The sequence below is a fragment of the Thermobia domestica genome, chromosome 8 (genome assembly GCF_964235325.1).
Source record: "Thermobia domestica chromosome 8, izTheDome1.hap1.1, whole genome shotgun sequence".
Taxonomy (NCBI): domain Eukaryota; kingdom Metazoa; phylum Arthropoda; class Insecta; order Zygentoma; family Lepismatidae; genus Thermobia; species Thermobia domestica.
Genome location: NC_137461.1, coordinates 287,703,665 through 287,717,446, shown reverse-complemented (window position 1 = coordinate 287,717,446; position 13,782 = coordinate 287,703,665). Strand labels below are relative to the sequence as shown.

Genomic DNA, 13,782 nt, shown 5'->3' with positions numbered 1-13,782 from the left:
GGAAGCTCGTGGACAAAAATTTTCCTACCCGGACTTTACTTTGGGATTCACTTAAACATATCTTTGGGATTCACTTAAACATTGCTGCACTCCATTTTCCTTTATACCTGTGCTCCATCACTGAAATGTCCTAATGGAAGCGTTCTCCATTCTCGTCACTGACACTCCCACAATTAGGCGGGAAGAAATCCAAATGTGTAAACAAAAAGAGCATTTTTATTGATACATTGCATCCAAGCTGTTCATAAGTGTTCATTAGATCATGAATAAATTCTCTATAATTTTCAGCTCTGAAATTGCCAAGAAAACTACTGGCTACATTTTTAAATGAACTCCAATCTGCCATTTCCTTGTCACTTAAGACTGCTTCAAAGTTGCTATCTTTAAAAAGTTCTCTAATTTGTGGCCCAATATATACACCTGCTTTTACTTTTTCTAAACTAAGTTTTGGAAATTTGTTACATAAATAAGTGAATGCAGAACCCTCTTTATCTAATGCCTTAACAAAGTTTTTCATCAAACCCAACTTAATATGAAGAACAAGGGTGGGGGGAGCAAAACTTTAGCAGGTTCTATCAAAGGCTTGTGTATCACATTTTTCGTACCGGGTATTAATGACTTTCTTGGGGGCCAAATCATCCTGGAATAGTGTGAACCTCTCGCACGGCTATCCCACTCGCATAGGAAGCACGAAAATTTTGTATAGCCAGACTGAAGTCCTAATAACATAGTAATCACTTTAAAGTCACCACACACGTCCCACTGATATTTCTTGTAATCTATGACCTCCAAAATTTTTCCCATGTTCGTGTAAGTCTCCTTTGCACTAGTAGCATACGCCACAGGTATGGAAGATAAAACATTCCCATTGTGTAAGAGTACGGCTTTTAAACTACTCTTGGAGGAATCAATGAATAGACGCCACTCACTAGCACTGTGTTTAATATTAAGTACACCCATCAGACCTTCAATACCTTTACAGTATGAGAATTCACCTTCAGTCTCGAAGAACTGCTGGAAACTTTTGTTTCTGGTGCGGTTTGATATCACTTCCACAGAATCATGAAGTAGATTCCACTCCTGCAACCTTGATGTCAACAGTTCAGCTTTGCTTTTTGAAAGTTCCAAATCCCTGACGAGGTCGTTAAGCTCCCCTTCTGTGATTTTATGAATGGAGTAATTTGAACTTCTGGGCAAGTAGTCTGTATCCTTTGATGTTGATGGTTCCTCTTGCCCTTCTTCTTCATTGGTTGAAGAAGCACTGTCATCATCAAGCAAGCCTGAATTAATATCTGCTGGGGGAACAGGAAGTCCATCGCCATGGAGTACAGGACGAATTGCGGATGGTATATTAGGATAAACTAACTTTGATTTCTTCTTCATTGAAATACCACTTGCAATAGGAGGTACCATACAAAAATAACAATCAGTGATATGATTTGTTGGCTCCCTCCAAATCATGGGCACACCAAACTGCATACAACGTCCTTTTTTGTTCATCCAAGCATTTAGGTTGGATATAATGAACTATAGCACACGTGTGGAGCCCACTTTTTATCCTGATCGCCTATCTTACATCCGAAATACAAAAAAATATGCTTTTCTTGTAGTGGAAGTTAGAGCACATTTACTATTTGCAAATGTCACCTCACCACAAATATAGCAAAAGTTATCCGGACTGTTTACACACTTTCGCGACATGTTTATAAGTACACTATGCACAGTTCTCGTATGAAGTAGGCCTTGTATATCACCACAACACGGTTTTCTCTCCACAAACCTTTGAAAACTTCCTCAGGAATTGGTTTCATTTCAGACTAACAAAGGGAGCAATATCAATAATCACATTGGCAATAATAATTTTAACAATGTCTGCAAATCACACGATTTCATTGTTTGACAACAATTACCGGTAGAGCGCCAACTTACAATGCTGCCAACTGCTGAACAACAAAAAACACTGAAAGGCTGAAATTTTTTGACATGGCTGTAACTTTGAAACTTGAGCTAATTTTGAAATTTTAATGCCATTTTTCGAACTCAGCGGCGCCGAATTCATAAAGATTAGGTAGTCTCATTTCCATAACATTTTCAGTGTAGAACAGTGTAATAGTTGTGTGCTTCTTATATTGTTGTGAAGATCATGACAAGTAACATGACATGAAAAGACATGAGATATTCTTTTTCTCGTTGCAGTAAACAGAAATTAGCGCCCTTTAAACAAACGTGAAATATTAAGCACGTTATTTAAAAAATGAAATCTTTTAGTTTAACGTCTCACGATTATGCCTTTTAGGCTAAAGACGACGGGTGATTATTGAAATTAAATTTTTGTATTCTCCCACCGGGAATCGAACCCGAACTATGTGCACCAAAGGCACACGCACGAACCACTAGACTAGCGAGGAAGACTAATCACGCTATAGTGATGAGGAATTATAAGAAAATAAAACCAACAAAAGTTTTAACCAAGACATTTTAATTTCTCATTTTATGCTTATGACAAAGCAGTTTCCTGCTATAGTTTGCGTATGATTATATCACATGTTATACAAGTATTGGCAACTGTCACTCAAAAAAAAGTTATATATTATCCAGACTTTCATTACATCGGCTTAATTAGTTTTCGTTTGATTTCTCGATTATTTCTTTCACAGAAATGTACCAACACCTTGATAAATGGGAAATTGTTATTAGGTATTTTTTTTCTTAATTACTTTATTGTTAACAAATGACTATCCCACAATTTTACTTTGAACGCAGTGCCAAACCGTTCATTACATTACAACGAAAGTAGCAGAAACAAACTCAAAACGACAAAGCAATGCAATTCACAACACTCTCACAGTTAAATTCTTCTTATATTTGAAACAGAAAATATTTCGTTTTTAGACCATCGAGTTTAAGTATTATTAGCAAAGCAAATACAATCTCAAATACATTGATACATTTGTGAAGCTCATTTAATTACAGTTTATTTATTTAAAGCCTTTCTGTGCATTGATTATTTTTATCCAAAATGACTGTCTGAAAATATGGAAATCTTAAGTTAAAGGAAAATATAATTTAAACCTCAAAATATATTTATATTCGCTGTAATCCATTCATATATGTATTTATATGTAATTTCTGAATGTGATTGATTTAGAAATGTATTTCTGCAAAGGTGACATGTTTATTGCATCATCAGTGATGAGTTACGACAGGTAAATAGTGATATAAGCGTACATATAGTTCTGTATCTATTCACACATACTCATTCATTCACATTCTCACACTTTCCATTATTTCATGGGTACACGTAATAATAGTAACTTATAAAATGACATAAGGAAGATAGCATTATCTTTCAGAATTCAAAATTTTAATACATTTAGATTTTACATTCAAAAACAAAAGCTTTAAAGCATTTACAGTGTTGGTCAGTCAAGATATGACAAAAAAATGTTTCAAAGCACTTACAGAGTTGGCCAGTAAATATGACAAAAGAACAGTTTTTCAAAGCACTTACAGAGTTGGAAGTAAAGATATGACAAAAGAACATTTTTTTTAAAAAGCACTTACAGAGTTGGCCAGTAAATATATGGCAAAAGAACAGTTTTAAAAGCACTTACAGAGTTGGGCACTAAATATATGACAAAATACAGTTTTCTCGGCTGTAAACAGAACAATTGCAATCTTCGTAAGATAAAGTTATACCACAGTTTCTTCGTATTTGATACGATTCCCTATTGTTGATCTTAGTCATCGATAATGTAAATTTGATATTATTAACTGCTTTAGTTAGTTGATAAATTAAAACTCAACTACACTGAACTTGTGTACTTGATGAAGAACTTGCTCATTTTTAAACAAATGTAGCAGTGTTAAATATATACACTATCTTTATTTCATACCATATCGATTTGTATGAGGAAATTATTTTTTTCTGCTTCCTTTGAGATGAGCTGCTATTTCAAATGTTTCCTTTAATTGATCTCTTCTCAAAACTATTGAAGTGTCCTTTATTTCGTGAAAATTAAAATATGTTCCGTGTGATTTTAGTATTTAATAATCTATATATTAAAACTCTAGGTTTATATGTTTCTGACCAATTCTTCTGACTAATATCTCGGAAACCACAAGCTCTAGAAAGATACCGTTCTCACTGATCGATTGCAAATATTGTGAGATTGTTCAGTTCTAATTGATTTTTTTTTTTAAATGGCCGTTACTTCTTTATTACATTTTTAGGGGTACATTGGAAGTATTGAAATTTTAAAAAGTAAAGCATAATATCCTACGAGTTATACACTCCAACATCACACATTTGTATACGGGATTAATATATCTCTGCGGCGTTTGTTTCATGGCCAAATGATGATGAAAAGCGAAGTATAACCATTTCTCCAATCTAAGATGAATCTTTATTGTTTGGAGTGTTTCGTCCAATTAATATCATGTATCAGTGACATTATAATTTAATGAATTTGTTTATTACATACTGCATGCAAGAAGAAAAACACTAATCATACATGCATTGGAAACTCCAACCGGAAGTAGGTTTAAATCTTGCAAGCAGTGCGAGATACTGTAAAAAAAATTTCCCCTTTATGATATCCCTTACCGATTTTTATCAAGATGATCTTCACTTGTGTCTGTAAACGGACATGAACAGTTGATGTGCGGAATGACAAGGAGATTCATGCTCATATGTGAATGATGCGCTGTGTAGAGAGCGCAGGTTCAGTTGGTTGTTTATTATTTTCTTTCACCATAAAGATGTAAGACATAATTTGAAAAAAAACTGAAATAGACCTTCAAAAACTGTTAACAATTTATTCATGTTGATGCACTTTTCAGGAAGAAACGTAAGAGTACTGTTGTATTATATTACACTTACATAAGAAAAAACTATCTAACACTTGCAATTCAGTCGCATCATTCTTTTGTCTCACCTTAATTTTTTTGTGGTGGGAAGTCTGTCTTAAAGATGCTGCTGTAGATGGTACGAACGCATGTTGATACTTTCTAATTTTGAAAATAATTCTTCCTTTTAAAACTTTTGAACTGATATCTCCAGTAGTATCATTCAGCCGGTTCACCCGAGTCGGTTGTTAAAATTTCCCAGACTTCCGGAACTCGTTGTTAAAAGTATTACTTCATACAGTACTTACGAAAAATAAAATAATAATTCTCTAATACTATTTTTAAATCAATATACAAAATACCAACATAAAGATGCTATATGACTTAATCCTTGTCATTACTACCAGTGTCATTGGAACAAATAATAATAATACAATCATATAGTAATAATATTAATAACAAAGTCACCTTACTATAATGATCACAGAGCCATTTGTTAAATACTAATCACGGAATCGATTATTATATAATTGAATGACACATATCTATAATCCATCACCTTGGAAATTATTGAAATGTATCGATATCAATATCATAAATATCGAGAGATCGAAGAATCGAGAAACGGGGTTAAATTTCCTAGTGATACAAGAAAATATGACTCGGCCTGCCAAAGCTTTAAATTTGAATAATGGTGGTCTGTGTATGAAGCAATTTTGTACCTCGGAAATGCTTCATATCTGAGGGCTTACGTACTAAAGCAACCTAAACACATTTATAGAAAATGTTATGTGCACAAACTTGGTCATAAATATAGCTGCCATACTTCTCACTTTATAATTTTATTTTATTTTTTAATGTCGTGAAAGATAAAAGGAAGACATCTTCATTTGCCACATTGACTTTATAAGGAAGATTCTAATACATTTAATTGAATTCTCAGAGTAGTATTAAACATCAAACAAGACACAAATATCAAGTTTCTTACATGAAAAAAACATTCCTTTTACTCTACGGCGTATCCATTATAAAACATTAAATACGATAAGAATAAAGATAGTACTCTTACAGTAGAAAATATTCTTATAAATGTTTGGTTAAACCGTATATTTATATCCTTACACGTCTATAATTGGTTCCTCTCCTCTTAAGAAGCCCCATCGCGGAGAAATTAAAATACCGTTAATTTTACAGTAATTATGTGATATCTTCAAATAGATTAAAATTAATCGAAAAGTGGAACAAGAGCTCGCTAGACAATATTATTTTACATGAGATACCGTTATCACGACTCACTTATCTGCTTTCGATTTGCAGCCATTTAGAAAATCGGCATTTATTTTCGCGTTTATAAATGGCTGCAAACGGAAAGCTACTAGGTGACTTGTGATAATGGTACCTCATTAAAAATAATATTGTCTAGCGCTCTCTTGTTCCACGTTTCGATTATTTTTTATCTATTTGAAGATATCACATAATTACTGTAAAACTACCGGTATTTTAATTTCGCAGTAATCAGGCCTCTTAATAGGGGAAGGTCCTTTATAATTCATTGGTTCCTTAATTAAAATCCTCTTATTAGAAGATACAGTGAAAACCAAAATCGGTTACCTTTGTTTTTATAATATGTGACTTACAGAATAATATGTAACAGTACACATTTATATTTACTTGATTTCATGCATACGTGGTCAACTGTCTACGGGAGTTGATAGAGAAAGTGAACAAGATGGATGCAATAAACACTTCCCTTAAGAATTTGATTGGTTGTAGCGTCGTTTATCACAATAAGTTATAAATATATATATTACTTTTTCTTATTTACTATTTAAACCCTAGATCTGAAACAACAATTAGTTTCACGTTCTGCACTCGTCAAGAGTTTAATTATATAAGAATGAGATACGAAAAACAGTATTTATGTTTAATGCAGTTACATACAGTATGTACAGAGTCCGCCAGAAAAATGTATACACTCTGTTATTCTGTATCAGGATACTGGCACTGACCGTTGTTCTGAAATTTAAGTATGTTGTAGTATGGTTCATCAGCCAACAGATGTCGGCATTGTTTTCAGTTAAAATTATACTGTAGTACGATTTTTTGCTCAACAGATGTCGTTACTGTCAGCACGGTTAGTGAGATTAGAAAATGGCAGGAGCACGCTTGACGTTCGAGCAGCGTAAGTACATTTTGAAGTGTTTTATCAGGTTTGGGAATGCCATCGAAGTGCAGCGTCAGTGGAGAGGAGAGTTAGGTACTGAACCACCAACCCGCTTAACAATCAAATGCATTGTTGACAAGTTTGAGGCGCCATGGAACGACGAGCAGTCGCTGCAACTACAGCTATCAATGTATCAATGAAGACCGATGCACATGCCGCTGTAATCTTCTAGCGAAGGTTCTCGAGTGTCCCAAGCCACGACCAAATTTTTGAACATTTAATGTAAACATATGCTTACTTGAATGTTTGTAACACATGTTTGAACAATAATTAAATGTAATTAAGAAATATGATATATAGTTCTTTTTCTTAAATAGTGTATACATTTTTCTGGCGGACTCTATATATAGGGCAATGTTTGAGTCATTTATCACAATAAGTTTTTTTTTTCTCGCAGTAACATTGTTACAATCATAATTGCACTAGAATAAAAGTTAGATTTACATTAAAGTAATAATGATTAAAAAAGTCATAACAGTTTAGTAGAAAATAAATAATTAAAAATACAGGAAACAGCACAACTTTCTTTCGACAAATAAAATATAATCGAAAACTCAACTCAACTCTACAAAACATAATTATTTACAATATCCATTACTAATAGTAAAGAGAAAATCAACAACAAAAAAGTATTAAATTAATTATTCTGATTAAGACTGCATTTAACAACGTAATGTTACCGTCAAAAGTCCTCAGCCTATTAATTCTTATGATAAAATAGTATATTCGTTACTACTGCAAAAATCCTTAAGAGTAAATAAGGCATTGGATAGAATACACGACATAAATCTTGCATTCTATTATATTTTGGTACGATGTTATATTCGCAATATATAAAAAAGTACAAAAATAACAGAGAGCATTCGTTCACAACCCCATATGACTGATACCATACATGAATTCTATCATCCGCTACGTATATCTACCTCAGTTACTGGGTGTAATTTAACATATAAGAAAGAAAAAAAACTTTACTTTAGGCCTCATCTAAATGATTTGGATAAATATGACATTAAAATTTTAAAAGAAATAATTAGGGATTTTTTTTTCTTCAACAAAGCAAGTCTTTTGGGAATTTACGTCGTCTTTACTTTCTAAAAATTATTCCTAAGAGGCCCCATCACGACGACATTAAAATACCGCTAATTTTACAGTAATTATGTGATATCTTCAAATAGATAAAAGATAATCGAAAAGTGGAACAAGAGCTCGCTACTCAATATTATTTTACACCACGACTCACTTATCTGCTTTCGATTTGCAGCCATTTAGAAAATCGGCATTTATTTTTGCGTTTATAAATGGCTGCAAACGGAAAGCTACTAGGTGACTCATGATAACGGTACCTCATGCAAAATAATATTGTCTAGCGCGCTCTTGCTCTACATTTCGATTATAATTTATCTATTTGAAGATATCACATAATTACTGTAAAATTAGGGGTATTTTAATTTCACAGCGGTTAGGGCTCTTAATGATCGTTTCGCTACCTTACTCTGCAAGCATCTTCAAGATGTGCTTCCGTCTCGGTTTTACTGACGTTAAAAACAAGCTACATACGTGTTGGGAGCTTAGTGTGTAAATGAGCCCCGAATACTTAACGAAATGATCGTGAAAAAATAAATACAACGTAAATTTTAAAAAGAAAGAATAAAGTTGGTTTATTGTAAAAATTAATTTTCAAAATTGTCCTGAAAGCATCACGAAGCAAATTGTTTTGCTCTTGTATTAAATTTTTTTTTTCAACTATTAAAACAATTTGTTTCAGAATATATTTAACTGAACATAGTTACAAAATTGAGGATGTCTTAATAGAAGATAAAGAAGAGAGACAATGGTCTTTTTCATGTATCCATTTCGTTCTTTGTTCAAGATCGTAAATTTATTTTTGATAATTAAGAAATAATGTTTAGCTATAAACAAAGAAAAATCACAAAATTTACGGGTTATTCCTCACTGAACTCACGTAATGATGATGTATAACATTCAATATTGAGTATAATCATTTTAAACAGAAATGGGACAGATGAAACAAAACACCAGAATAAATAGTTTAAATTAACGCGTAACGCCAAATCGGAAATTGATTAGTTTATAAAGTTATTTTATTTTTTTTTTTACCATCAAGGCTATGTGAAACGTGAAATCCAAAACATATGCGATCTCATGCAAAATCTAAATTGAGTCTTAGCGCCGGAAGGTCGATTTATAACCATATGACAACGAATATCTAGACGCAAAGTTAGTTCAATATATTAAGGCATGGGCGCTCTTAGATTAGAATAAAATTTTCACTAGAGCTTGATACTTAACGACGGTGAGTTTTTAGATTATACAAAAGAAGTAGCACTGTTTTTCTGGTATTAAAAAAAAGTTTCGCAGATTAAATATAAAAGTTTCTTGGATGTTATCCGGAATTTATTGGAGTTCAATGAACAGCAATTGCGTTAATTATTAAGAAATCAAATAATATTGAGGTAAACATAATTACTTTGTCTTTATTTGAAACTATTTATTATGGGAAAATTGTATGAACAGTTTATCGCTATTAAAATGAAGAATAAACTGGACGAATGAAATTCGAATTACAGTAGAAACCCTAAAACTCGGTACTCGATAACACGGCAGTCCGGATAACTCGGCCACACCCTGGCAGGGCGAAAAAAGAAAAAAAACGCACAGATCCGTTCAAGGTCATTGCCCACGTGCGTGCAAAAAAGTAGCTAGTTTTTGCAAAGTCGGCTAGTTAGTTTTCATTATAGACAGCTTTATGCCTTCATAAAGTATTTTTCTGAGGTCTGTCTTATCAGGTAAATTACTGTACAGTGTGTATTCATTAATTTCCACGTATAGTAAAGACTCTATGCCTTCATAAAGTACGTACTTTTCCTTTGTTTAAGGGAAATTGGGCAGTTTATTCTCTGTTATATTCTCAAGCAATCAATACATACAAATACAGTATTGTATTTTCTAAGGAAACACTTGTAAGTATTCTTCTTTAATCCCATTCCCGATAACCCGGAATTTTCACAAACTCAGCCACCCTTCAGTCCATGTTAGGCCGAGTTTTCGAGACTTTACTGTATTAAATTATTCAAATTTTAGCATCATCCCTTCTGATAAAAATTCATAGTTTTGACTAAATTTGCAGTACAATTTTAAATAACTTATGGATTTATTACGATAACTACTCGGATCATTTTTACTTTACCAACTGGTTTTCTATTTCTAGAAGTATTACTCTTTCTATATTTAGTAACTCCTGAAGATATACTAGCAGATAATAAATTCAAATAAATAAAAACAAGTCTCACGCATGTTTTAAGTACCTTAACACTTATCAATAAATAAGCCAAAGGACTTACTGGTCTTTTAAAAAGTAGATACTTTACCTTCCTCTTGCCTTAGTTTATTATCAAAGCCGAAACAACAGATCAAGAAAAATACGTCTTTGCTACACTATCAACTACAAAAGATGAAAAACTAAAGCTCCAACGTGGAGCAGTACGTTAAGAAAAACATGCATTATAGTTCACAAAATACGGTATCTTTTATTAAAACAGTCAGCAGTTGACTAGTACAATCTAAATGAAGCTAAAATCAGCTTGAAACAACGAAAATAGAAAACAAGTCAATTACTATTATTTTTTGTTTAAGGTATCAATATTAACTATATTAGCAGTCGTCAAAATTATGGATGTAGCATAGTTGAATGATTTGTTTCTGGACCATTTATATATATCACCGTTTGATACATAAAAATACACTCACACTTATGGCTGTACCTATTGTTTACTTGGTATTCTCCAGGCCAGAAGTAGCGTTACATATAAGTAAATACTGAGATATTCCAAAACATTTCATTCTCTTTAGAACATTACAAGGCATTTTATTTATTTTTCGTCTGAAACGTAACGCAATCTTCACACGATGTTTTTATGTTTAATTATGCTAAATTTTACTTCCTTTCCCCCCCCCCCCCCACTGTACGTAATACTGTCCGCACTTCATCAGCTATTAATAATATTGTATTACAATACAAATACATTGACCACACGTACTTAAAAAATACATTATACTTGACTACAATACCTGAAGCACATCTGTTTGTTAAGCACATTCGGTTTCCAGTTATTTTCCTCTTCCGCTTGCAGTTATTATTATGATTATTATTACAATACAACTTCCATGCTCACTTTTATATCTACCGACTTCCATTCATGTTATTGATATTCGAATGGTCTTCATTTTCGGCATGTCCATTGGTACACTCTGACTGATCATCTACCGGCAATGGGTGGAAGTCCAGTGCTGCACTGTTAATGCAAAATCTCTTCCCGGTTGGTTTTGGTCCATCACTGAACACGTGCCCCAAGTGGGCCCCACATCGTGCACAGCTCACCTCCGTTCGAACCAGTCCTGGATTGTTGATAAGAAGAAGGAGATTGGCACCCACTGGTAGTAGTAGCAGTTATTGCCAACAGAAAGGGTTTAAAAAATGGGGGGAAAAGAAAAAGAATGGTTAGCTTCCTCAGAGTGGGTACGATCTAGTTAAAGAATATACCTACTTTCTCAACGTACGGAAGACATTGAAAAATAACTGTAGGTTGCTTCTTCCGTTACAGGCCACATATTCATCTGTATCGGAAAGACTTCGTCAAGGACAGGTAGGATAAGAAAAAAAAAAAAAAAGTTAAACACAAGTAGAAATAGGAATTATCGTTGAGATGTTGCCTTACGAAATTGGAGAATTTGAACAGATTTTTGATCGTTCTAGAGACTGTATTACTTGTACATTTGTAGTGTGAACTAGTCAACGTATAATTAAAATGAATACATCTTTTATACTCAAAGGGTTCGTGAGTCATAAGACAACATTAGGGAATAACAATGATGCAATTCGGACGAAAATCACTCAGTATACACCTTTATACAATTTACTTGAATGGACAATAAGATTGGAACATTTAACGGAGATGAGCATATTCGCCGTCTTTGGTTTCCGACTGATTGATTTCTTCGTGGAAAAATTTTCTTTTGTTTGAATTTCTATTATTATAAATTTACTATTCAAAACTGTCGCTTGTCCACTTTTATTTGGAATGTGTTCTTTTCATTGTTCATGATTCGTTAATAACCTGATTTCAACAAATTTATCCGTTTAATGTGTTCAGGTGTTTATTTTACATTTTATAAAACATTATTATTTTTCTTTTTTTAAATTTTCAGGTGTAGAAATTAAGATGAAAAGAAAAATAAATCTGATTTCCCGAAAGTTTTGTAAAATAGACAAGAGACGTCTTAGAATTGGGCAGCTCATATCTTCTTCAAAAATAAATGAAATGAAATCTTTGAGTTTAACGTCCCAGGATTATGCCCTTTAGGCTAAAGGAGACGATAATTAAAGCAAGTGAATGATGATGGAAGAATTGGTGGAATGAGAAAGTGGGAGGAAATGGGAGTACCCCGAGAAAATTCACGGGCATGATGTTGTCCACCACAAACTTACTTGGTCACGGATCGAACCAGGGACCCGACGCACCAGAGGTAAACGTTTTACCACTGAGCCACCGTGACATATCTTCTTCAAGTCTAGTTAGATATATATCTTGCTTTTTCCAAATAAATTTCTATTATTATAAATTTAATATTACTTAAATGTGGTTACTAAATATTAAAAATATAAACAACGAAGTTTATGTTACACGAAGTATGAGAAATTTAAATAGATTTAAAGAAGTCAATAAAACCAAACTACTGAAATTCGAGACCATTTCAAAGAAAGCCCAAAAATGATTTCCCACAGAAATGAATGGACTAAAAAAGAATTGGAAGGCATTCAACACGTTAATATTTTCCACTAGGAGTCAATCCACTTCTTTGCCTTCCCAAATTTAACTAAAAGAAAGTGGTCCTATGCACACAGGAACACAGAGAATGATGTTCAAATTCCACCGTACAAAACTTGTATGAACAGTGCTGCTTTCCGTTATTTCTGATCAAAAAAATTTCTGACTTCAGGATGATAAAATATAATGTTCATTTCGCCATCTATAAATTAAACCGACAACCAAAACACTTGTACATTTAAGTATGTTGGACATTACATGATGACCAAAACATTAATGCAGTTTGCAATCTTGGACACCATCACATTTGTTAAAAGCAGGAAGAACTATTACTTAAGTCTGGAAGTAAAATAAATTCAGTGATATATCTACGATAATTCCTAATTCTCCCAATCTAATCTTTAACTCATTTTTATCATCCTACATATTCCTGAAGAAGTCTATCGAAGCAGAGGAATATATGGCCGTTACCCTTTCCCAACTCTTTTTTAACGTAAAAGTTAGCTATACTTGCTTTTATCTACATTCCGCGCATCTAATTGATTTCTCATTAGCACATTATATTAGTACTCAAACAAGAATAAGATTACTAGTTTTTAAAGATACCGTTTTCGTAGGTTTATTGCTCATAGCTTGCACCTTGTCTTTGTTGCCTATACATCTGTGCACTTAGTACACACAGATAAAAAGAAGATGAAGAATTGTTAACAAAACTCATAACCGAAACAATGGTAAAAGTTACACAACACCTCTATTTTAGCAAAATGACATTCTAGTGTTCTTTAGATTATTATTTCTCTTATCTTTATATGCTCGATGGATCACGACACCATACTACACGGTCTTCAATATTTTATTACT

At 33.0% G+C, this 13,782-nt stretch overlaps 1 protein-coding gene across 2 annotated transcripts in view; it reads right to left on the bottom strand.

The window, feature by feature from the left end:
• Window positions 1-2,462: 2,462 nt before the first annotated feature.
• LOC145693683 (peptide methionine sulfoxide reductase MsrB-like) overlaps window positions 2,463-13,782 on the bottom strand; it is a 131,792-nt gene continuing 120,472 nt past the window's right edge. Inside the window, exon 6 of one of the 2 annotated variants that reach the window (XM_081769930.1) lies at window positions 2,463-11,527. In XM_081769930.1, the coding sequence (XP_081626056.1) occupies window positions 11,277-11,527 (251 nt within the window). In that variant the 3' untranslated portion in view covers window positions 2,463-11,276. The remainder of the gene's footprint in view (window positions 11,528-13,782) is intronic. The other variant, XM_081769931.1, reaches the window with a different exon arrangement.